Genomic DNA, 25,246 nt, shown 5'->3' with positions numbered 1-25,246 from the left:
CTCTGGGAACATGTCAGCCAACTCAGTTGTATTGTAATCTCCTAAATGCTTAGTACTCTGCACAAAGTAAACACTCAATAAATACTATTGATTGGTATAAAAGAAGTAAAAGGCATAGGCCCCACCCTTAAGAATCTTAAAATCGTCACTTCTCCGTTCTCTTTTATACCGACACCTGTTTTCTTGGTTGATGAGGCATAGAAGGCAGCTAACAGCTAGGCAAATGTATGTTTTTACACTGTTATGAGAGTGTTGGGAGGATGTAGTTGGATAATCTGTGTGGCCTTATTTTCTAGGAAGTTACTGCTACATACTGTGAAATACATTTGTAATTATTTCCCTATAAAATAGCATTATAGTAACCATTCAAAATGGAAGACTGTAATTAATGAAAGCTATTTAAATGTGTCCTCTCGTTAAAGTGATAATGGGGTTGGTTTGCTATTTGCAATTCACTCTCCATTTCATTACTCCTGCCTGTTGTTATGTTTTAAAATGTAAGTCTTTTTAGAGAGTATTTGAGTTTACTGGAAGTCCTTTAATTGTTCGAATTTTTTAAAATGTGATTTTTAGTCATGTAAATTATTGTCTGAGAACTAAAAAACCATTAAGGGTATTTCTGAAGAAAGTGTATTGAAAGGAAAAAGAACCAGGCATTTACTTTCAATTCCAAGAAATGTTAGGTGTTTAAGTGCTGTTTGGATTCCACTTTCTAGGTATCCATGGTGTTAGGATGCTGGAGCAGAAGGAAAACCAAACATTTCTAATGACAAAGTTTCCATCAGTGATGGTGAGAGACTGATGTAACTGTTGAAAATAAAATGTTTAAATTGCTATTATAAAGCATAAATCAAATGTGTTTTTCCCCCAAAATATTGATTTAATGCTCAATGGCTTCACTGGACTTGAACTCATGTGTTGAAAAGTCCAGTTCTCTGGGCTTGGCCATTTTTTTTGGACCGTGTTCTGTTGGGTAGTGGAAACTGGTGCTCAAACATATGTAGTCTTATTTGCACCTTATTTTTTAAAAGTTTGGTTTATTCCATGGTAACTTCAGTAAATCCTGTTATGGTGTAGTTGATTTTCCAACAGATAAATACCGAACACAAATGAAAGGAACTTTCTTTATCTGTGACCCTTCAAAGGATAAAGATTACAGTTGTGCTTCAGGGTCCTTTAATGAAAAGGCCAGATAGATAAATGCATACCAGGAGCAAGGGCTTACAGATCAGGACCCCTGAGATTTTTCACCCACCATGGCATTATAAAAGAAAAAGCAGATGAACAGTGTAGCTTCTTCTCTGCATGCTACTTTGTTTTACTAAAAAGAGGAGGCCAGAAAAACCTACTAAAAAGAGGAAAGTCAGGGGTAAGTTGTGTTTGGTAGAACAAGGGGGTTTGAAGAGCACTCTGCAAAGGATCGTAGAACTAACAGTGACTCTTCAAATAAGCTTTGTTCTCCTGCAACATGATTGCCTTAATGATGAATTGTGTGTTAAGAAAAACTTGTAGTAGTCACCCAATTCAACATTGCAGGTCTGGGTACAACCGATTCTTCCAAGTGTTGCAGTCCTGCCAGATTAACATGTATTAGTGGAAAACTACTACCTGCTAATTCCCAAACAGTGTTCTTTCCCAAATGCATAATGAAAAGAAATAATTCCATGTATACCAAAGTAGGAAGAAGATAGTGGAATTAGTTGGGCCGCTTAGGACCATAGTGCAGTCAGGCATAAAGAGGAGTTGGCTGAGAAATGCAATATGTTCTTTAATGAGGTCTTTAAAAGGGAACAAGTAAATTCCAACACTGAATTTGTTTTCTATAGTAGACAGTTTCAAGGCACTAGATCAAATTATAGTAACCACTCAGGATGCTTTAGACCAAACTGGTAAACAAAATGACTAATGGTAATAATTGTGGTATTTGTAAAGTGCTTACTATGTGCCAGGCACTGTACTAACCACTGAGGTGGATACAAGCAAATTGAGTTAGGCATAGTCCCTGTCCCACGTGGGGCTCACAGTCTCAATCTCCGTTTTACAGATGAAGTAACTGAGGCCCAGAGAAGTGAAGTGACTTACCTAAGGTCACACAGCAGACAGGTGGTGGAGCCAGGATGAGAACCCATGACTTTCTGACTCCCAGTGCTCTATATCCACCATCAGTCTGAGGAATTGAAAGGACTCAGCAGGTTAGTTTAGTGGCAAGGTAGATGAGAAGAACTGTTCTTACAGGTAGACAGTACTAGAAGATTGGCAGGTCACCAACAAACTCCCTGAAAATAATAGACTGGCAAGTCTCACGTCTACCTGGAAATTTATGAAACTTAAGGTGAGGATCATTGAGAACTAGACAAGCACAAAACATAGTCTGGTTTCTGTAACAGAAAAATCTTTCCTATCAACCTGCTGCTGGGGTACTTTGAAGGATTTTAAACAGTCAAAAGTATTTATTGTGTCTTAACTGTGTGCAGCATATTGTTCTAAGCACCAGGGAGTGTACAATACAGTGAAGTAGGTAGACGCAATCTCTGCTCACAAGGAGCTTACGGACTATGGACTGACATTCAAATAAATTATAGATGGCTATATATACGTACTGTTGGATTGAGGGAGGGGTAAATATCAAAGTACTTAAAGAGTTTAAACTGAAGTTCAGAGGTGATGCAGAAGGGAAGACTTAGTCAGGGAAGACCTCTTGGAGAAGATGTGATTTTAGTAGGGCTCTGAAGGTAAGTGAAAGTGGTGTTCTGTCCGATATGATTGGGGGATTCCATGCCAAAGGGAGGATGTGAGCCAAGGTTTCAGCGACAAGAAAGATGAGGTGGAGGTACATAGGTCGGTGTTAGAGGAGCGAAGTGTGCGAGTTGGGTTGTAGTAAAAGATGAGGGAAACAAAGTAGAGGCAGAACTGATTGAGTGCTTTAAAGCCAATGGTGAAATTTCTGTTTTATGCTGAGTTTGGGTGGGCAACTGCTGCAGGTTTTTGAGGCGAGGGGAGGTGTGGACTAAGTACTCTTTTTTTTAGAAAAATGATGTGGACAGCAGAATGAAGCATGGACTGAAGATGGGAGAGAAAGAAGGCAGAAAGGTCAGTGAGGAGGCTGTTGCAGTAGTTATAAGTGCTTACTCTGTGCCAAACACTGTACCAAGTGCTGAAATAACTGAGGCTCAGAGAAGTTATCTACCCCAGGTGATGAATAAAGAGAGCAAGTCAGGGTGACTCAGAAGGAAGCAGAAGAAAAGGGAAAGAAGGCTGAGTCAGGGAAGGCCTCTTGGAGGAGATGTGCCTTCATTAAGGCTTTGAAAAAAAGGGGAGAGTAATTGTCGGATATGAGAAGGGAGGGCTTTCCAGGCCAGAGGCAGGATGTGGGTGAGAGGTTGGTGGTGAGGTAAACAAGAGCAAGGTACAGTGAGAAGGTGAACATTAGAGGGGTGCAGTGTGTGGCCTGGGTTGTTGTAGGAGAGTAGTGAAGTAGGGTAGGAGGGGACAAAGCATTTGAATGCTTTAAAGCCAATGGTGAGGAGTTTTTATTTGATGTAGAGGTGGATGGGCAACCACTGGCAGTTCTTGAGAAGTGGGAAACATGACGCAGGCAGCAGAGCGAAGTATGGACTGGAGTGGGGAGAGACAGCAGGCTGGGAGGTCAGCAAGGAGGCTAATGTAGTACTCAGGGCAGGATAAGATAAATGCTTGGATTAATGTGGTAACAGTTTGGATGGAGAGAAAAGGGTGAACTTTAGCACCGTTGTGAAGGTTGAATCGACAGGATTTAGTGATGGATTGAACTAGTTGATGTTAGAGTTTGGTCTCCCCAGAAATGAAAAAGGTAGCAAATCCCCTGGGTTAGGAGATAGGAAAAATAAATGTAATCACTATTTGTAAAAGCTGAAGATTTCTAGTTGACGAATGTCACAAGTGGTTTGTCTTATGATTTTAATTATTTTTAAAAAGTGGTTTTTCATATTTAGAGAAACAGCCCAATCCTACTATTGATCTATGGATAGATGAAGTTCCAAATAAAGTCAGTAGGGCAGAATGTGGAATGGAAATATTAACAATAACCAAGATTGATGGTACACTTTGTTGTTATAAAAACACATTTTAAGTGGAGCTTCATCATGTGTTTCTACAGAGGGGAAATCCTTAAAAAAATAAGTTTCTGGAGTTAAATCTTTAATGGTGATAGATATTCTCAAGTATTATAACCTAAAATAAATACATCCCCCAATTGTATGGTATACATTTATTATTATCTATTTAATAATTCTAGCTGAGAATCAAAAGATAACCATGCACAATGGCCCAAGTATCTTTCTTTTAAATAATCCAGTTGTTTCTGCTATTGACTTGCTGGCATGTTGAACTGATTAGGTAATAGCAATTTGTATTCCTTAGTTTTATCAGCAACCCTGCTGTCAAAAGGAAAGCCACTATTGAGGGCTTTCATATGAGCAAAAAAAGGAAAAGAAATGAGCAAAATTTACCACTTGTAAATCAGTATTATTAATTTATATTGTTAAGAAGATGATAGAGATTGGGTTTAGAGATTAGGTTCATACTTGTGTTTTGACTGTTAATTTTTACCTTTTCAGATGGCCTTCTTGTTGTTGGAATCCATTCGGCTAAGTTTCCAAATGAAAAAGTTCTGGATAATATTAAAAGTGCAGTTCTTCGCTATAATATCACCCATCCTGTGGTCAACGATGCTGATGCAAGCCTTTGGCAAGCACTCGAAGTGTCCTGCTGGCCAACCTTGGTCATTCTTGGTCCCCGTGGGAACATGCTTTTTTCTCTGGCTGGAGAGGGACACAAAGAGAAATTATTTTTGTTTACTTCAATTGCTCTAAGGTACTACAAAGATAAAGGACAGATCAAAGATAATAAAATTGGAATAAAACTCTATAGAGACTTTTTGCCACCCTCTCCCTTGCTATTTCCTGGCAAAGTGGCAATAGACAGGGCAACTGGTAGGCTAGTGATAGCCGACACTGGACATCACAGAATTTTGGTGGTCAAGAAGAATGGACAAATCCAGTACAGCATTGGAGGTAAGGTGTGTTCACTCCAATTTTGTGTTCGTTTTTGTAGCTTAAAAATAATGAGACTGCTGAAAAAAGTGTTAACTTGTATGGATGTTTTCCAGGATTCATAATTAATATATGCTCCTCAAAAATGTGGATGTGTTGGGAACCATCATATTGTGGGTTGCAAAGACTTAGATGTAATGTGTTACTTTCCCATTTCTGATTTGACTGAGCTGAGCACGTAACAGAAAATTGGACTGCAGGTCCCTACCCCTCTTCCCCTTCCCTCCACAATTCATAGGGGCTTCTCTTACCCTCAGCACCCCAATTTCATCTCCTTCATTCCCAACACCTCAGCTCCTCTCACTTTGCTCTCGGTGGTTGGAAACCTGGATCCCAGCCCTTAGTTCCATTTGGCCCAGCTTTCTTACTTCTTTCTGTCTGGCTCCGATCTCTATTTCCTAGGGCCAGGACTTGATGAACTCTGCAGCTGCCGACCTTCCCATGCCTCTCCCTGCCTCTGAATATGCTCACACTGCTGCTACCAACCAGCAGGAGCTGAAAGCAAGATGAGTTTATTAGCAAATCTTGAATAATTCATTGGTGTATTTCTTTGAGTGCTTACTGTGTGCAGAGCACTGTACTAAGCGCTTCGGAGAGTACGCTATAACAATAAGCGGACACATTCCCTGCCCATAAAGGCAGTGCCTCACTGTTCGTTTGTTTTTGTCTTTAATGAATCTGGATTTCGGGGGGGGACAGGCAAGGGAGAGGCCAAGTTAGGAGTCTGGAGGAGAAGGACAGGGCTGAGAGAGAGAGAACTGAACAGGGCAAGGTGAGAAAAGGAATTGAATTTCCCGCAGTGATTGGATATAATGTCAGATGGGGTTTTGGGGTCGTTGGCTGCAATAAGCACATGGTATATCTCCGGATTTTATATATTGTGGCTGTTAAGAATTGGGTCCACCCCTGTAATTCACTGTCAGTCCACCACGGGTGGGTGATGATTTTGTTGAATGAGTCCCTTTTTGGAAGTGCCTATAGGCTAACAGGGAAGACCCCTGGAGGTGGTATGGGCCTAAGCATTATTACCCATGTCAACTTCTGGACCTTGGACCTGGTCATGATTACATTTTCAAACTCCCAGCATGGTTCTTGGAATTGCAGCATGCCAAGTTGCAGAGTATAACAGATGGTGGCCAAGTAGGAGCCTGCAAAGGCAAAAAATGGGAGCTGTGTTCAATCCATGATTTTCATTTTGCCCATCCTAGGTTTAACAAGAAGAATATCTTAAATTTTGAGCACTCTCACTTGAAGGTATATTATAACTTTGCATTCCTAGATAAAAGCACAAATTGATCTGTGTATACAAAGGTTAGTGTAACTGCAAGTGTAAGTGCTCATGATATACTAAAATGTGGATTATACTGAGACGGTTTATATAGTACACAATAATAATAATGATGATGGTATTTGTTAAGCGCTTACTATGTGCCAAGCACTGTTCTAAGCACTGGGATAGATACCAAGGTAATCAGGTTGTCCCACATGGGGCTCACAGTCTTAATCCCCATTTTACAGGTGAGGTAACTGAGGCCCAGAGAAATTAAGTGACTTGCCCAAAGTCACCCAGCTGACAAATGGCAGAGCCGGGATTAGAACCCACAACCTCTGACTCCCAAGCCCGGGCTCTTTCCACTGAGCCACACTGCTTCTCGTAAATGAAATAAAGACAGAGTAAATTGATGTTGAACTTCTCCTTTGTTGCTCTGTGAGCCCTCTGTGGGATATGGAAGATGTCCAATATGATTAGCTTGTATCTATCCCACCACTTAGTACAGTGTCTGGCACATAGTAAGCATTTAACAAATATCATTATTTAAAAAAAACAACAACAAAGAAAACTTGAGAAGCAACATGGCCTAGTGGATAGAGCACAGGCCTGGGAGTCAGAAGTACCTAGATTCTAATCCTGGCTCCACCACTTGTCTGTTTTGTGACCTTGAACAAGTCACTTAACTTTTCTGTTCCTCCATGACCTCATCTGTAAATTGGGGATTAAGAATGTGAGCCCCATGTGGAGCATGAACTGTGCACAACCTAATTAGCTTGTGTCTACCCCAGTGCTTAGTACAGTGCCAGGCACATAGAAAGCACTCAACAAATTCCATTAAAAAAAACAAACTTTATAAGTTAGGCATCCCCTCATTGGTTCTAGATAAAAAGCCGTAATAATGTGGTTCTCAAAAATATTATAGGCCTTAGTATCATAACAATATTTTATGTAAGGATTATTTTATTCACTATCATAATGCTTCCATGTCCTTGGTAACCCAGGCACTAGCAATCTCCAGTGTTGGATGTAAAATATGAAAAAATAGTAGTCATTCTTTGAAAGGGAGAAACTTCTACAGTCTTACTCTGAAATTCCACCAAAAGAATTACAACAACAAAATGGCAAACCCTTTTTCATTACTGGTTAAGCCAAACAGGTATCATTAAAAGCTCTTTGCCATCACATTAAATATTTCTTAAACTTTGTGTTTTGTGAATCCTACTTAATTCTGTTACATGATGATCTTGTTGGCTGATCCTTCCATGTAAATACCGTACTGTCACCGAGAAATTTGTTCTACAAGCAAACAAATTAATTTGAGAATCCAATTCAGCAACATATGTGCAAATGAATTTCAGAAATATGTAGTCTTAAAATAACAGCCTGTTTTTCAGTTGCACATTACATTAACTGTAGTTAATCATCATTCTTTATGCTTGCTCCTTGTGCTGCTTTGAGTATTTTGAAGCGTAGCCCTCTCCCTCCCAGCTTTTCCAGTGTGATTCCTTTTTAGACATTTCTTTTCTAATTATTTTCATGATTCATGATGCTCCCCATGTGCTGCTTTGTGGAAACTGCTTTTCAAAACAGTGCCTGCTGTAGCAACTTTCTTCCAGTGATTTCAAAGCACTCTGAGTATTTACCCATTAATACCCATAAGTAAAAAAAGTTTGTTTTAATTTTTTTTTAGTGCTCAGCAGGCAGAAAAGACAAAGGATAGAACTTCTGATGCCTACACATGTACTCCAATCTCTTCCAAATAATACCTCTTTTTTTTCTAAATTAGCTTTATGCATTTAGAAAAGAAAAATATCTTTCTTCATATTTAGCAATGGAAAATGGTCATCTTGGACTGACTGATTTTCAAAGTCAGAACTAAGATAGATCACTCCTTTTAAAACATACGTGCTTAAATACAAGACAGTGATAAGAACACGAATATCCGTCAAGATTTTTGTTTTAGAGATTCCTTTGAAAGAAAATTTACCATGTTTTTCTAAAAAAAAAAGCAGTGGATTTAATTGTTTTTTTGCTGTTTTTTTAACTGGATGAGAAGGAAAGGGTAGTGAGAAATACAGATAAAACCAATTGACTTAATTATGGTATTTGTTAGGTGCTTACTATGGGCCAAGCACTGTTCTAAGCACTAGGGTAGGTACAAGGTAATCAGGTTGGGCACAGTCCCTCTCCCCCATGGGGCTCACAGTCTTAATCCTCGTTTTGCAGATAAGGGAATTGAGGCACAGTGAAATTTAGTGACGTGCCCAAAGTCACACAACAGATAAGTGTCAGAGCCGGAATTAGAACCCAAGTCCTCTGACTCCCAAGCCCAGGCTCTTGCCACTAGGCTGTGCTGCTTGAATTGAATGGTGTCTTCATATTTCTCTCTGGTTTATATGTTAATAACATTAATTCTTTCCTTGTGGCTCCAGATGATTCCTTTCAGAACCCTGAAGACCAAAAAAAACCTCCCTCCTTCCTCCTCTTGATTTTTCCTCTCAAACCAAGTGTATTCTAACTCAAAAAGAAAGGCTTCCCTCAGGCCATCAGCTTGAACAGCCTCTGGCAGCAGAAATGTTCCTGGTGTCTTAGATGCTCAGAAAGGATGCCAGAAGAGCAGTTCAGCAGCCATTTCACTCCAACAGAATAATTAGGAGCTCAGCATCTCATTTCCACTCCCAGCCCTGCCCATTGATGTATTTTGCACTGGCCTTTAGGAATACTGGGTAACTCTGGAGAAATGGCCTTATACTTTTGAATTGAAACATTCTGCGGACACCTGATCTCTCTTTGGAGAAACGTTGGAAGTGTGAAGAATCAGGGCAATGATTAAATGGACAGGATAATGAAGCGCCAATGTTTTAAATGAGTAATGAGTATAAGTAGACAGTCTAGAAGCTTGGCTTTTATGGGTCTGATTGGAGAAAAGAACAGATTTTTAAACTGCTTTTCATAAAAGATGTTTCACTTAATAATTTTTTGGCTAGTTAAATAGGATGCACACCATGGGCCCCAAAATGTCATGTACTTGGAAAATAAGTGAAATATAATTTTTCCCCTTTTAGCTCTGTTAATTTTAGAAAAGGAAAAATATATTTCCCTGACGATTTGCTTTCTGTTTAGGACCCAACAGTGGAAAAAAAGATGGAACATTTTCAGAGTCAGCTTTCAACTCACCACAAGGTGTTGCTATTAAAAATAATATAATTTATGTAGCAGATACAGAGAATCATCTAATTAGAAAGGTAATATGCCATGCTTAAATCAATTTTAACCAATTTTATTTTTTTATTGTAGTTGTGGTTATTTGCAGTTTTATGAGGGGATGTTGAATTTTTAATGTCCTTGTAAATTACATCATTGTGGAAGTTTAATTTAAGACTTCTTCAGAAAATTCTATTTCTCAACTGTAGAATGGGGTACAAAAATATAACATTCAGGAATTCATTGGATTTTTTTCAGTTGTGTTCTGTTTGGAAGTGCCTGAGGGTATAACTAGTAGACCAGTAAGGTCATTTTTAAATGGCCAAATAGCAGTTAATATTGCAGTATAACCCAACATTTTGGAGACTACAGTTCACAGCCTAAAATGTCACTTATTCTGGAAAGTCACTTTAAAGGTGCTTTCTATCATGCTTTGAAGATCACTGTGGTGTTACCAAAACATGCTAGTCAGGGAATTCAGTATACAAAAATTTTCCTTAAGACGCTGACTCCTGGAGGAGAAATACAGGTACCACCAGCAGGAATACTGTTAATTTCAGTTATCATGATAGAGCCTAAGAGTAGTTGGTTCTTAAAGCAGCATTTCCCAAAAATGGAGATGACCACTTTGTGGAACATTGCAGGCAAATCCTGAAAGGGTGTTGGGAAGCCTAAGTGTAGAATCTGACTCTGTGGCAAAATCACTGGTCTTAATGGATCATGCCTGTTCCTTGTCCACCCTTTCTACTTTATCAACATCTCTGTTGAAGAACCCTTTGGTGCAGGGTTCTGTGAATAGATGATCTCAGACCTCCTATTGCCATAATGTGGTATGTTTGATTATTATCATGCTGAAGAAGCATGGCCTAGTGGGCCTGGGAGTCAGAGGACCTGGGTTCTAATCCCAGCTCTGTCACCTGCTTGCTGTGTGACCTTGGGCAAGTCACTTAACTTCTCTGTGCCTCAGTTTCCTCAACTGCAAAATGTGGGTTTAGTACCTGTTTTCCCTTCTACTTAGATTGTGAGCCCCTTGTGGGATAGGGACTCTGTCCAACCTGATTAACTTCTATCTACCCCAGCACTTAGAGCAGAGCTTAACACATAGTAAGTGCTTAACAAATATCATTAAAAAAAAATGAATCATTGTTATCTCAGTCCCCATTCTCTCTAATAAGTTCCCTTCCATAGATTATAAACTTCTCCAGGGCAGCAACTGTCTTTTTTACATGCAGCAAGTAAAATACTGTGGGCACAATTGGCACTCAAATACCAGAACCAGTCGTGGGAATGTGAAAGAAAGGAATCGTCACTGTCATTCCATCCTTAACAGCCTGGAATCCCTGCTACTTTTCTCTTTGAAAGAGAAACAAGGGGAGGGTGTTGAATAGAAGTGATGTAGGACATGAAGAACCATTACATTACATTACCAATGAATGGTTACAGGAAACATTACCCAAAATATCAAGAGCCCAGAACTGGGAGCTAGAAGGCCTAGTTCAAGTCCCGGCTCCGTCTCTAGGCTGCTGTGTGACCCTGAGAAGGCCTCTAACTGCTCTGGGCCTCAATTTCCTCGTCTTGAAAATAGGGGTGAGCTAAATTGTGAGCCCCCAAAAGGGGCAGGGACTGGGTCCCATCTCAAAACCTTGCATTCACCGCAGCATTTAGCACATAGTTAGCACTTAGAAAATGTCTTAGTTACAATTATCATGATTTTAAAGGGTGAAAATAAAAAGAGAAAAGTAGTGTCGTTCATCTCACTTTTTTCTGTAATAGATTTTTTTGTTTTTGTTTCCACTTAAAGTGTAAAGAAAGTATTTGCTGCTTCCTAAGATGAATTCCATACATTTAATTGTAATCGGTCTTCTATAACATTTTAAAAATAACTTTGCATCTCACTTTCTTCCAAAGTATTGGCAGGCCTACAGTGATAATTAGTTTAGAAGTTATATCGGAAGGTGAAAATAAAAGTAAATGTAGTGATAATAATATTTCTAAGGTACTGTTGGTTTCCAGTTAATTAGGGGGAAAACTAGTTAGGAATTCAGGTCTTGATCTTACTCGTTCACACAGTATCCCTGGGTGTATCAGTTTTTTCTTTAGTATTATGTGATGCCAAAATCAGTATTGGGTCTGTGTTCCATTGGGCCTTCTCTGATGCGACTGTTTTGTACTGAATTTTCTGTAGATTGACTTGGAAGTTGAGCAGGTAAGCACGGTGGCCGGCATCGGAGTCCAAGGTACAGACAAAGAAGGTGGAGCCAAGGGAGAGGCCCAGCCGATCAGTTCACCTTGGGATGTTGTTTTTGGAACTTCAGGTATAGTCAACTTTTGTTCATTTTAATTGGAAAATACATCACTGTACTTGGCATTGTTCTTTGAGTACAGAAGTTATTTTTTGTCAGTCAGTGGCATTTATTGAGCACTTACTGTGTGCAGAGCACTGTATTAAGGTTTGGGAGAGTACAATATAACAGACACAATCCCTGCCCACAACGAATTTACAGTCTGCATTTACTCTGGCTTCTGCACAGCCCTCTCTGGAGTCTGTACCATCCCCCTTTAGAGTTCACTTGAAGTTTGAGGGACAGGTGTGCACCCAAGCATTGTGATAGGTGAAAGTCAGTCAAGGTACCCTGCTCTGGGCTGATGGACTGATGGGCTGCTGCTGTTGCTCTCCAGAGTTTCCGGCCCAAGGAAGTTGCCTGCTGAGCATCCCTCTAAACAGCAGTGGCCACGGCCGCCCCAACCCCTTGGAGTTCAAAGCTGGCTGCCTTTCTTCTCTGGACACTCTACCCTGAATAAGTCGGAAACTTATGAAAAGCAGCATGGTCTAGTGGCAAGGGCATGGGCCTGGAGGTCAGAGGTCCTGGGTTCTAATTATAGCTCTGCCAATTGCCTGCTGGGTGATCTTGAGCAAGTCATTTAACTTCTCCATGCCTCAGTTAGTTCCCTTAACTGTAATATGGGGGTTGAATATCCGTTCTCCCTCCTGCTTAGAAGGTGAGCCCCAGGAGGGACAGGGACAGTGTTCATCCTAATTAACATGTACTTACACCAATGCTTAGTACAGGGCTTGGAGCATAGTAAGCATTTAACAACTACAATGCTTAAAGAAAAAAAAACTGGACAGAAACTGTAATTTTGGAAATATGAAGCCGAGAAGTAAAACTGTATACTTGGAAATACAGTTTTACCAACCCTGTTGATTACATGCAAAAAGGGGGTGTAGCTATAAGTTGACTTCCTTATGTCTCGGGGTCTTGCACCTAGTGGAAGTGGTGTTCTTAATTTCCTTCTGGGTCTTGGTGCTGGGCAGTCAGGGGCAGGTTTCCCAGCAGAGGAAATGGAGTCGCCACTCGTTTCTAAACGCCAGCAAAAATAGTGCAGCCCTCCAACCTTCACCCAGTTCTGCTCCCAAGGGGGATCAGTAGCAATTCAGCTGTAGGCCTTGGGATGGGCAGCATCCTTCCGGATGGCGGACTGCAAAGAGGAGTTGTTTGCCTTGACTAGTCTCTCTGCCCTTGCTGCCCCCTCAACTCTCTCATTTGGGTTCTGTATATAATCTACAGCCACGCAGATAAGCAAGCTCCCTTCTCCCACCCCGGTTTAGCCAACCAGCCCATGCGCCTCTGTCTCCCCCTCTAGATTTTGTGCTTGTTATGGGCAGGAAATATGTCTGTTTATTGTTGGATTGTCCTTTCCCTAGCGCTTAATACAGTGCTCTGCACACAGTGAGCGCTCAAATAAATCCGATAGAGTGAATGAATGAGCTCAGGCGTTGTAGTGGGGGCCATTAAGGAACCCTGGCTGGCCAGCCCACAGTGAGACATGTCTCTACATGACAGCCCTCATTGAGCCAGGTGGTCTGCACTCAGTCTTCAAGTGGCAGCAGCATGAACAAGATACACAAGAAGCCACAGGGCCGGAGTCGATAAAACTTTGAGGTCATTTTGTACTGTTTTCACCGACAGGTGACTCTGTTCTCCATGTGTGAAAACATTGCCTTTTAATAAAAATAGACCTAATTTTGTAATAAATTTTTTTTATACTAAAGAGACTATTTGCGGGATCTAGATCCAATTTGTATAAATGAGAAGTTTTTTTCTAAAGGTGTCCCTCTCTCTATAACAAAATTATACTGTTCTACTCAATTTGTCCCACATAATTCCTTGATCCAGCCAGGTTGCTAAAATTCAGTTTATAATGATGATGATAATAATAATAGTAATGGCATTTATTAAGCGCTTACTATGTGCAAAGCACTGTTTTAAGCACTGGGGAGGTTACAAGGTGATCAGGTTGTCCCACAGTCTTAATCCACATTTTACAGATGTGGTAACTGAGGCACAGAAAAGTTAAGTGCCTTGCCCAAAGTCACACAGCTGACAATTGGCAGAGCCGGGGTTTGAACCCGTGACCTCTGACTCCAAAGCCCGTGCTCTTTCCTCTGAGCCACACTGCTTCTCAATGAGCCATGCTGCTTTTTTTGCTGTTTTAAAAATGCATTTTTTTAGTATATAGTATATTTTAGTATAGTTTATGTGCAGCACACATTGTATTCTTAGAAGGCAAACAGATTGAAATGTTAAGATTCTTTATCTAGGCACAACTTGATAGAGGAATGAATCCGTAAACAACAAGGCAGTGTACTTACTTAATGCTTGAGATTATTTTCAGTCATTTTGCTTGCAAATGAATGGTGCTGAAATGGGTGCGATACCAAAACTTGATTTTATTTTATTTTGAATACTGTGTTAATTATCACTCAATCAATTAATGGTACTTATCGAGCACTTTCTATGTGCAGAGCTTGGGAAAGTACAATACTTCAGAATTAGCAGACACAGTTCCTGCTCATAAGTTTACAGTTTACTGTAGAACGTCTGGCATTTCTCATAGTGATTGTGTTTAGCTCATTAGATATTTCAAGTAAGTATTTTTTGAGCATTCCAATTGTGGCATTCTTTTTCCCAAATAATTTTGAGTAATTTGGCATTTCTGTCACTGGCACAGTTAATATGGGGGAAAACTTCTAGTGAAATGTTTCTTTTTGTCAATCAGTGATATTGAAGGAAAACTTCTATTATGCTGTGGGGTTTTTTAATTGAAACATCAATTTTACACTTCCAAGTTGTCTAATTTTATATTTTGCCTGTGTATATTCATTTTTAATGACTTTATACTTGAACTATCAAACGTGAAAAAACTAGGTGACAGTTGAACAGTGGGAACTCAACATTGGTGATTTAAGGTTGCCATGATGCAGGTGCCCCATTCTGGTTTTAATGTACCTTTGTAAATATGATCAAAACTTCACAGCAAACTAAAATGTGCATTAGTTACCAGTTGCCCATTCATTTAGTGTAATACTGTTTGTTTTTTTACCTCAAGCATAGTACCTTCTTTGCTTTTTTGCCATTTTAAAAATGCATTTTTTTTAGTGCTTATTATATTTTAGTCTAATGTACTTCTTCAAGACCGTGCTGACTCCACTTGTCTGCCTCTTATCTACAATTCTCTAATTTGGGAGATTCATGTCCTATAGGTCAGTAATGAGTGCCAATCTACAATGTCATTGGAGTCATTGCCAGTTTGGATTGAATTTGAACTGTGGATTGAGTGGATAACAGTCTCATAGCCCATTAACCTTCTTTGGCCTTTTAATCCATATTCTACCTAGATGAAAGGTTGACAATATTTATATGACCTCAAATCTAAAAGTATAAGATCTGAGTATTTAAATTTCATATATTATTCTAATAATTCATAATAGAGTAGACTGGTTGTCTGCTTCGGAAATACATGTTGCAATTTCATTTCCATGAAAATACCATAAAATACTACGGTGGCATGGGAAAGAACCTGGGTCCTAATCCCACCTCCACCGTTGCCAGTTTTGTGACCTTGGGCCAGTCATTTCACTTCTGATTTCCTCAACACCTTCATCTATAAAAATGGAAATTTAATACCTTTTCCTTAGGTTGTGAGTCTCATATGGGACAAGGATTGTGTCAAATTTGATTGATATCTACTCCAGTGATTAGTAGAGTGCTTGGCACATAGTAAGTGCTTAACAAATGCCACAGTCATCATTACTGAGTTCCACTTAAATGTGTTCAAATTTTAGAGACAATAGAGCAGCATGGCTGAGTGGAAAGAGCACGGGCTTTGGAGTCAGAGGTCATGGGTTCGAATGCCGACTCCACCACATCTGCTGTGTGACCTTGGACAAGTCACAACTTCTCTGAGCCTGTTACCTCATCTGTATAATGGGGATTAAGACTGTGAGCCCCACGAGGGACAACCTGATCACCTTGTATCCCCCCCAGCACTTAGAACAGTGCTTTGCACATAGTAAGTGCTTAACAAATGCCATCATTATTATTATTATTAGATACGGGCAGATGGAGTTAACAAGGGAGGAGGAGGAGGAGTGGGAAGCCTTGGAGACAAACCCAGGTAGTGGAATTCATACCTCTGCTCATAGTTGAAGTCAGTTTGGCTCATAGTTGAGCCTTAGAATATTAGCTTTTTAATGACCTTTCAGAAGTCTTGACGTCAAAGGTTGCATCTTAAATTTGCCTTCTATTTCCAGTTCGTTTTGTAATTCTTCAAGAAAAGTTATATCCTTTGATCCAGATTATTTAATAACATGTATCTGTATGAGCTAACTGAGATGTGTATCTTATTTTTGTGTTACATGTAGTTTTTTTGTTTGGAGAAACAAAGTCCATATAGTGGTATGGTATAAGGTATCCATTTTATTGCCAGATCAGAGAAGGCAGTCTTAACCTTCATTTATATTTGAGCATTGTAGTAAAAGGACTCATTTTAATCTAGAGCATTTAGTGTCTGAATTGAGAGCTCTTTTGCGTATATGTTACAAAATTTGGCTGAATCTTCATAATTTTTATTAGTTAATTTTACATAGTCAGGGTTTCTAAGTACATAGTCTACTTGTACTTCCCAAGCACTTAGTACAGTGCTCTGCACACAGTAAGCGCTCAATAAATACGATTGAATGAATGAATAATTCTTTGTTCTAATTAAAGGGTCTTGTAGCTTTAAAATGTCCCCTGCCACTATTTTTCAGCCTTCTAAATTGTCCTTTTCTATTTTTAATTGAAAGCTGTTGAAAGCAAGCACTCAAGTGCATTGCTGATCTAAGTGTGAAATGTTCTTGATAACAGCATTCTTGCTGGAAGGAACAAGAACCCTAACTCTTGCAAAGTGATACAACTTTGTGCTCTAGGTTCCAAAATCCAGTTTTGAATAGCATAGTTTGCTTTTATAAAAGTATTCTTCGTTGTTGTTCATGGGCTGCAGCTACGGAGACTGTCCAGACCTTTGGGTTGCAGAATGTGGTCACCGCCTCAATCCCCAGGCTGCCTGGACAGACCAGGTATGGGTGAAGCAAGTGATGACTCATCCTCTTTAGGTGTTGGGGTCCAATGGGTTTGGCCTTAGAGTCCACTGAGGACTCTCCTTCCTCTCCTTTTTTCCAGCCCTTACCACTCCTGACATTCCCTCCCTAAGTTTGTTCCCATGCTGAAAAGAAATAGTTGGCACTAATTACCATGTTTTGTGTAAGCATTTTCATTTAATTTCCTTTATTTTCTTGACATGATGCTAAAGAAAATTCAGATATTTACAGTTATTAGAATAATTTCAAGACAGCACTAAATAATTTCAGGGCAAGTTGAAAACATACAGCCTAGGATTCCTTCGATCTCAAGGACTATCTCTGGGAAGGTGTAAGCAGGCACTTTGTATATTATTAGCTCTTCCCAACCAATGAAATGGCAGCCCTTAAACTCCAGTGATCAAAATGACAGTGTATGATATTCAAATAGTATTTAAGAACTGCCTTCATGGAACATTCCCAAGCACCAGTTTAACTCAGGAAGCAGTAATTTATCCATATTCTGGACCAGCATTTTTAATCCCTGACATTAATTGGAGATCCTGGTTTTTTGGTTAACATCTTCAGTAATAATGGTAAATAAGAAATTTGAAGTGATAAAGTACAGTCAGTTCTTTTGTAATGGATGTTTTCAGTAGGCTTGGATAGAAGTCTTGGATAGAGAAGCAGCTTGGCTCAGTGGAAAAAGCACGGGCTTTGGAGTCAGAGGTCAGGGGCTCAAATTCCGGCTCTGCCAATTGTCAGCTGTATGACTTTGGGCAAGTCACTTAACTTCTCTGTGCCTCAGTTACCTCATCTGTAAAATGGGGATTAAGATTGTGAACCCCACATGGGACAACCTGATCTCCTTGTATCCCCTTAGTGCTTAGAACAGTGCTTTGCACATAGTAAGCGCTTAACAAATACCATCATCATTATTATTATTATTATTATTAAGTCTTGGGAAAGTAGGGAACATATTCCCAACAACATGTGTCTGCCTGGATGGAATTCAGTGGTTCTGCATATGCATGTCAGCAAGACACATATACCACAGAACAAGCTGTCTTTAATACATGATTCTTCAAGAATGTAACTTCTGTGTTATGAGAACTGACTATACTCCCTTCACTTGACAGAGAAGCTAATAGTTTTGACTCACCAAAATTCTAATTATACAACTTTTTTTGAATTGAACAGGCACCCAAGGAAACAGAAGGTAAATTTATAACATTTGTGTCTGTGAGGGAGCCCAATTCCAGATTAAAAAGAGTTTATGGAAGTGTTTCTTAATGATCTAAACATGGCCTGGCTACTTGCCCACCTAACAAGATGTGGATTGGCTGCTAGTATTGTTTGTGACAATTTAGCACAACTCGATCCAAAAACATGCTCTGTTCACGCGAGCAGGACAGATTTGTCCTGAGACCGTATTTTCAGGTGTGCCTTCTGATCAGCCTGTTAAAATGTAATGTACTCTCACCATCCTGTCTGAACTCTGGTCCTCCGATGGTAGGAACGGGAAGGATAGAAGAGGTCGAGTAATCCCAATCTGGGATGTGAAAAAGGTGGAAATGCTATTTGTATCTCAGGTGATGTGCTGACAGAATTCCAGCATCTAAGGTAATTTCGGCTCCCAAACCAACAGTTTTGTCCACATGGTTCCGTCCCTAGTCACACTTAATATAAGACTTGCTTCCTCCTAATCTGGGACCAACAAGAAATTTCTCAAAAGTGGAATTTTAAAGCACCACCCTTGCCTCATGCAGGAACATCTAGTATGCTTTGGCTTACAAAATTATCAGTAGTATTTATTGAGCACTTACTGTGGGTAGAGCATTGTGCTAAGTGCTTGGGGGTGTACAAAATAACAGAGTTGGTGGACATGTTATCTTCTTAGAAGAAGTTATCCTTTTGTGTTTTTCTCAAGAAATTATCTCCCTATTCCAAGGTGATGTCACTAATGGTGCAGTTTAACTATGTGTGAGTCCGTCCCAAAGGTGCTTTGCAAACTTACAGTTCCCACCCACCGTGGAGTAAGACATTTGTTAAGTGTTCACTTTGTACAGAGCACTAGAGGAAGGCACCCGGTTATGATTCAGATACTGTTTGTGGTCCATGAGGGCTCCTAATCTAAAAGGGGGAGGGGAAAATTGACAACAGACCCAGAGGGAAAGAAATAATAAAACACTTAACAAAAACAATTCAGCAACAGTAACAAAATCAGCAGCATATAACTGTTGGGAGGGAATAATCTTCAGATGGCTCCAAATATAGTTGGGCAGGCAGATTTCTGTCCATTCCAGCAGCACAAGGCTTCACCCATCAGTGGTGCTTGGGGGTAGAAGTCAGCCACCCCACTGATTGACAGATCCCTGGGCCCGGACAGAAGTGGCCGCAACCGCAGCTCTTGCCAGCCCACTCCAGCAGCAGGGGTTTTCACCCCAGGGGTGGCAGGCTAGGGAGAAAGGCACAAACAGGTTGCAAGCATTAGCATCACATGTGTTGCTGAAGTGTGGATTATTGCTCTTTAGTTTTATTTGTCCCTGTGTCGAAATTTCCAGGTAGGAAGCTGTGTTTAATTTGATCATAAAAATGATCAAATCTAAGTGTTATTTAAAATTCCATATTTCTTTCGCTGACATATCTGATGTTATTTTTCCAAATTGAATAGGAACACTTGGCCAGAACTCCAGGTTATTGATTCTTTTTTGTGCTTCTTAACCGCATATGTTTCGTTACAAATGATTACAAAGTTAAGTGGCTACTTGTAGAGGGAACTACATAAATAAATGCTTTTAAGCCTTTTTACTACTATGGTTTAAAGCAGGGCTGATCCTAGTCCCAGCAATTCTGAGTCATTTTTCTAAGGCATTCTATACTTTGAAACCATGCAAAGTGAAAAGCAGTTGTATTAAGTTTAGCATTTCCAGGGAAAAGAATCTAAGTTTGAAAAGTTCGAAAGACAGTATTTGGTTGAAATTGTTTCAAACTTCAACCTACCACGGGACTGGCTTAGTGATTTAAGCTTTTCTTTTGTGATACTAGACTTCCTGGAACCATAGATTTAAAACCAGGGTGCATCGTCAAGCCCTTTATCCTTTCAATATAAACACATTTGGTTTTGTATAGATTACTGTGGGTTGGGAATGGGAATTATTTTAGTTGAAATCATAAAACTAAGGCCTTACTTTTTTACGGCATTAGTTAAGTGCTTACTACGTGCCAGGCACTGTTCTAAGCACTAGGGTACATCCAAGATACTCAGGTTGGACACAACCTGTGTCCTACATAGGGCTCACAATCCTAATCCCCATTTTACAGATGAGGTAACTGAGGCACAGAGAAGTGAAGTGACTTAGCCAGAGTGCCACAACAGACAAGTGGCGGAGCCGGGATTAGAACCTACTCCCTTCTGACTCCCAGGCATGGGCTGTAACCACTAAACCATGCTGCTTATCTGCTTACAACCAACCTTTCAGGAATAAGGTCCTGCCAGTATTCATGACCAGATTTCTGAAGCCTAATTTAAATCCTCATTCAACCAAACCTTATCTCTCCATAGGCAAGGGGCTCAAGAACCCAGTATCCTTAGGTCAGCCAATCATTTTGAGTGCTTGCTGCGTGCAGAGCACTGTACTGAGCACTTTGAAAAGAACAATATAACAGACATGTTCCCTGCTCACAATGAGCTGACAGTCCAGAGGGGGAGACAGACATTACTAGAAATAAGTGGTACTTGCTAAGTGCTTACTATGTGCCAAGCACTATTCTAAGCACTGGGGTACATACAAGGTAATCAGGTTGGACACAGTGCTTTTCCCACATGGGGCTCAGTGTCTTAATCCCTATTTCTCTGAGGCCCCGAGAAGTTAAGTTTCTTGCCCAAGGTCATGCAGCAGACATGTGGCAGAGCCAGGATTATTACCCAGTCCTTCTGACTCCCAGGGCCATGCTCTATCCACTAAGCCGTTATGTACATAAGTGCTGTAGGGCTGGAGTGGGGGATGAACAAAGGGAGAAAGTAAGGATGACACAGAAGGGAGAGGGAGAAGAGGAAAGAAGGATTTAGTCAGGGAAGGTCTTTTACTAACTTCATATTTTAATGAAGCTAGCTTCAGCTAGCCGTAACTGAGTTTTCTTACCCTTCCTCTCCAAAGTTCCCTAGCTGGTTCCTCTGTCATTTTCACTTTCTTCTCACCCCTTTTTTTTAAGGGAGTGTCCTCCAATCTTGTCTGGCCTTCCTGGCCTTTCCCAGATGATGGAGGCCTTAGACTAGTTTGTTGGGGGTTTTTTGACACTAGTTTGAAATTATTCAAATCTGCCATGTAATAGACATAGTTATGTTATTCATGACTTGATTAGCAGTATGGCAACTCTGGAGTGGATAATGAAAGTATGGTGAATTAAATGTGAAAATTCATGTTATTCATGTTATCCAGAAAAAATCCTTCTAACTCTCTGGGAAGTATTGGTAAATTCCAAAGTGAATCCCTTATATTTGAGTTGTGTCATGAGTCTTTTAAGGACTAGACTGTAAGCTCATTGTGGGCAGGGATTGTGCCTTCCAACTTTGTTATATTGCACTCCTCCAAGCGATTAGTACAGTGCCTTGCACACAGTAAGCGTTCATTAAGAACAATGGATTGATCGATAAATGGTAATACTTTAAGTTCTAAGATGGTAGGGGAACCCCAAAGAAGAATTTCCTTTGATATAGTGTAAAAATTGGGCAGCACATCAAAAGCTATAGTTTGTTTTGAGCCCATGTTTATATTCATGTGTGTATCACATTTTTAAGACCAAACATATTTTGTTAATACTCCAGGCAGCATCGCACAGCTAAGTGTAAACTTATCCAAATGAGGATAAATTGTAATAGACTAAAGGAATTCCTTATTTAGATTGGAATGTAGTATTTATTCTGGGGAAATTTTAAAATACCATAATTGCTTGCATAATTGCTTCCACTGCAGAACGTCCAACCCCCTCCTGATTTTTCAGGGAATAAATGATTACATTTATAAGCAGTGACAGGCAACCCAGGATAGGAAGGGGCATAGGGTCAGAATGCCTAGGATACAGGCTCGCTGGCAAAAGTTTCTGTTTTTGTGCCTGGGCTTACCAGAGTAGAAAGAGGAGAAGGGGGAGTTTTCATAATTCTTTGAGTGCCTGTTGTATACAAAATTTGGAGGATGCAATAGAGGTAAGTACCCTCTTTTTCTCTTTCTTCTCCCCTCCTTCTCGCTACCGTTTTTCCTTCTTTTTCGCATGCTGCCTTTATTGCTAGACCTAATTTACACCTCATAGCCCTTTCCCTATTTTGGAATTGCAAAGATTCTCCCCAAATATGGGACAGTTATACAAGTAAATATGGTAACAGTTCTTTAATGAATTTTTAAACTCCTTGTGACTAAGTCCGCTTAATACAGTTTGGATTTTCCAAAATATCTAGCCATAGGAAAATAAACTTCTTTCTTAGCCATTTTACAAATCATGATTTTTTACAATACTCCATTATCACCTTGCTTTCTGTTTTCACTTAAACATTTCTCAACACTTAAAAATGAAAGAATGTATTTTTGTCATAGCCTTTCATGGACTGATAAGGTATATTGCTTTAATATTATACATTTTGCCTTTTTCCTCAGTGTTTGGGAATACTGGTATAGTTGAAGACATAATTTTCTGTTGACAAAGGTACAACTTCAGATCCTGCCATTGTTTTCAGTTATGAAATAGACGTAATTTACCGGAAGTGGGAAAATAACCATTCACAATATGATCGAGGTTATTTAGTGGCATTTCTAACAACATGTGTGTAGGTCCTTGGTAGTAATATGCAGAATTTAATTATTTTATTGGTTCTGTGGTGACAGAGAAAAATATCGAGTTGCCTTTTGTTTTTTAACCTACTGTTGGACATATCCCATTTGAGTTGTCCGTCATTAGTGAGTCTGGCCCCAAGTTTCCTGCCCAGCAGTTGGGCTGGGGTCCCTCAGGAAGGCCCCATAGAGTGCTGCAGGGGAGGCCAAGGGATCCTAAGCAGCTGGGATGAGGCCATAGGTGATAAGATTTTGCCCCACATCCCATTAGAGTCCCTTGGTAACATCCTCTGCCACCCCCTCAGCATTTATCTCCACATCCTTAAACTCTGCTGCTTCCCTCTCTGTGATTGATGTAATATCAGTCCCCACTACTGGATTGAATGAGCTTTGTGGGCAGGGATGGTGTCTACTAACTCAACTATACTGTCCCATGAGCTTAGTACAGTTCTCTGCATAGAGAAAGGAGTGCACAAAAGCATTTGAAGACACAATCCCTGCCCTCGAAGAGATACAATTTGAGACAGTCACAAAATAATTTACAGATAGACGGAAAAGAGAATGGAAAGATGGGTACCTGTCTATGCTTACATAGGAAGGTTTGTAAATTGGTACATAAGTCTTTGTGTGTAGAAGTAGGGAAAAAGTTACCTACTTTTCCAAGTACTGAGGTGATGGTGGGCTCTGCCCTTGGAAGAATTAATCAGTCAAGACTGGAAGAACAATGGTCAAGGTCCTGCATTTGTCCACCTTTCTCTCTCTGACCTTTCCTTCTGCCTAAGCCCCTTTGACCACTTTGTGTGCCTGATGGGTTGATTGACTCCAGGCATGGTTACTTGACTCAGTTGAGTCAAGCCCAGTAGTTTGATGAATTCAAACTGGTTACTTGATTTACTCAAAGTCAAGGCCAGTCATTTGATTGATTCAACTTGGTTTCATGATTGACTCAAATCGAGTAGCCAAGTTCAAGCTGAGTCAAGCACATTACCACATGGTAAAAACCACTCCCTTGAACTAATCAAGCCCCTGGGCCTGTTAATCACCTTATCAAAGCAGGTCCAGGGCTAAACAAAAAACGCCCCAGGGCTCACTGCTTTCTATCCTAAAGTATTTCTCTTATTGTATTCTTCTGATCGTTATGAATGCTGTACTAATGGTATATAAAGAAACTCTGTATTGCTTGAAGTTGAGCTGGCCTTGACTAGCAGGAGGAATCTCTGCTGCTCAATGCCTTTCCCTACTAGTGCTGGATGAAGTGCTAGTAATAATAATAATTAGATCTGTTAAGCGCTTACTATGTGAGAAGCAGTGTTCTAAGCACTGGGGGGGATACAAGGTGATCAGGTTGTCCCACGTGGGGCTCACAGTCTTAATCCCCAGTTTACAGATGAGATAACAGAGGCATGAGAAGCTAAGTGACTTGCCCAAAGTCACACAGCTCACAAGTGGCAGAGCCGGGATTAGAACCCATGACCTCTGACTCCCAAGCCCGTGCTCTTTTCACTGAGCCACGCTGTACTAAACTTGTCTCTGACATACCCTTTTTAAACACAATACGGAGTCTGTAAAGTTTTTTTCTACAAATAATCGTTCAGAAGGGTTTTGAATATTGGGGAGAGATCAGTTCTGGAAGATATGAAGGGGGAGGCAGTTCTAGGGAAGAAGGGGGCTATGAGCAAAGGGTCAGAGGTGAAAGACACAAGAATGAAGCACAGTGAGTAGGTTGGCTCGAGAGGAACAGAGTATGTGCTGAGGTGTAGTGGGAGAAGAGCATGAAGGAGGGAGAGCTTATGGAGAACATCAATGCCTATTATTATTATTGCATTTGTTAAGTCCTTACTATGTGTCAAGTATTATTCTAAGAACTGGGGTAGATATAAGTTAGGCCAGACACACAGTCCCTGGCCCACATGGGGCTCATAGTCTCTGATCAGGTGTTTGAGGCAGAAAGGAATGGGTACCCATTGTAGGTTTTTGAGTTGTGGAAAGACGTGGGCAGAATGACATTTCAGAAAAATGTTCCAGGCAGCAGAGAACAGCAGCGGCTGAAGAGAGGAGAGATTGTGGACAGAGCAACTAGTAAGGAGGCTGACACAGCAGTCTAGACAGGATATGTCAAGCAATTGGACGAGGGTGTTGACCTTTCAGAAAGAGAGGTAGGACCTGAACCGGGAAATGTTGTGGAGGAGAAGCAGGATTTAGCAACAGACTGAATGTGAAAGTTGAGAGCGAGGAGTCAAGGATAATACCAAGGTCTGTGGGTGTCAGAAACAGAAGGGATGATGGTGTGGTCAGCTGTGATGGATAGTTGGTGGAAGAGAGAAGTACAGAGGGTGGATAAAAAATTCAGTTTTACAGATACTGAGCTTGAATTACTTGTGGGACGTCCTTGTGAAGATGTCCTAGATGCAAAAGGAAATGTGAGACTGCAGAGGAGAGGGAGGTAGAATTA

The 25,246-nt window shown here is 40.3% G+C and overlaps 1 protein-coding gene across 1 annotated transcript in view; it reads left to right on the top strand.

Moving 5' to 3' along the window:
* Positions 1-25,246, top strand: part of NHLRC2 (NHL repeat containing 2) — a 49,291-nt gene that overhangs the window by 12,490 nt on the left and 11,555 nt on the right. The window contains exons 3-5 of the mRNA XM_038758616.1: positions 4,596-5,051; positions 9,487-9,608; positions 11,753-11,882. Coding sequence (XP_038614544.1) covers positions 4,596-5,051; positions 9,487-9,608; positions 11,753-11,882 — 708 coding nt within the window. The remainder of the gene's footprint in view (positions 1-4,595; positions 5,052-9,486; positions 9,609-11,752; positions 11,883-25,246) is intronic.

Source organism: Tachyglossus aculeatus, chromosome 16, assembly GCF_015852505.1.
Source record: "Tachyglossus aculeatus isolate mTacAcu1 chromosome 16, mTacAcu1.pri, whole genome shotgun sequence".
In the NCBI taxonomy this organism is placed as follows: Eukaryota; Metazoa; Chordata; class Mammalia; order Monotremata; family Tachyglossidae; genus Tachyglossus; species Tachyglossus aculeatus.
This window is presented reverse-complemented; position numbering and strand designations above follow the sequence as displayed.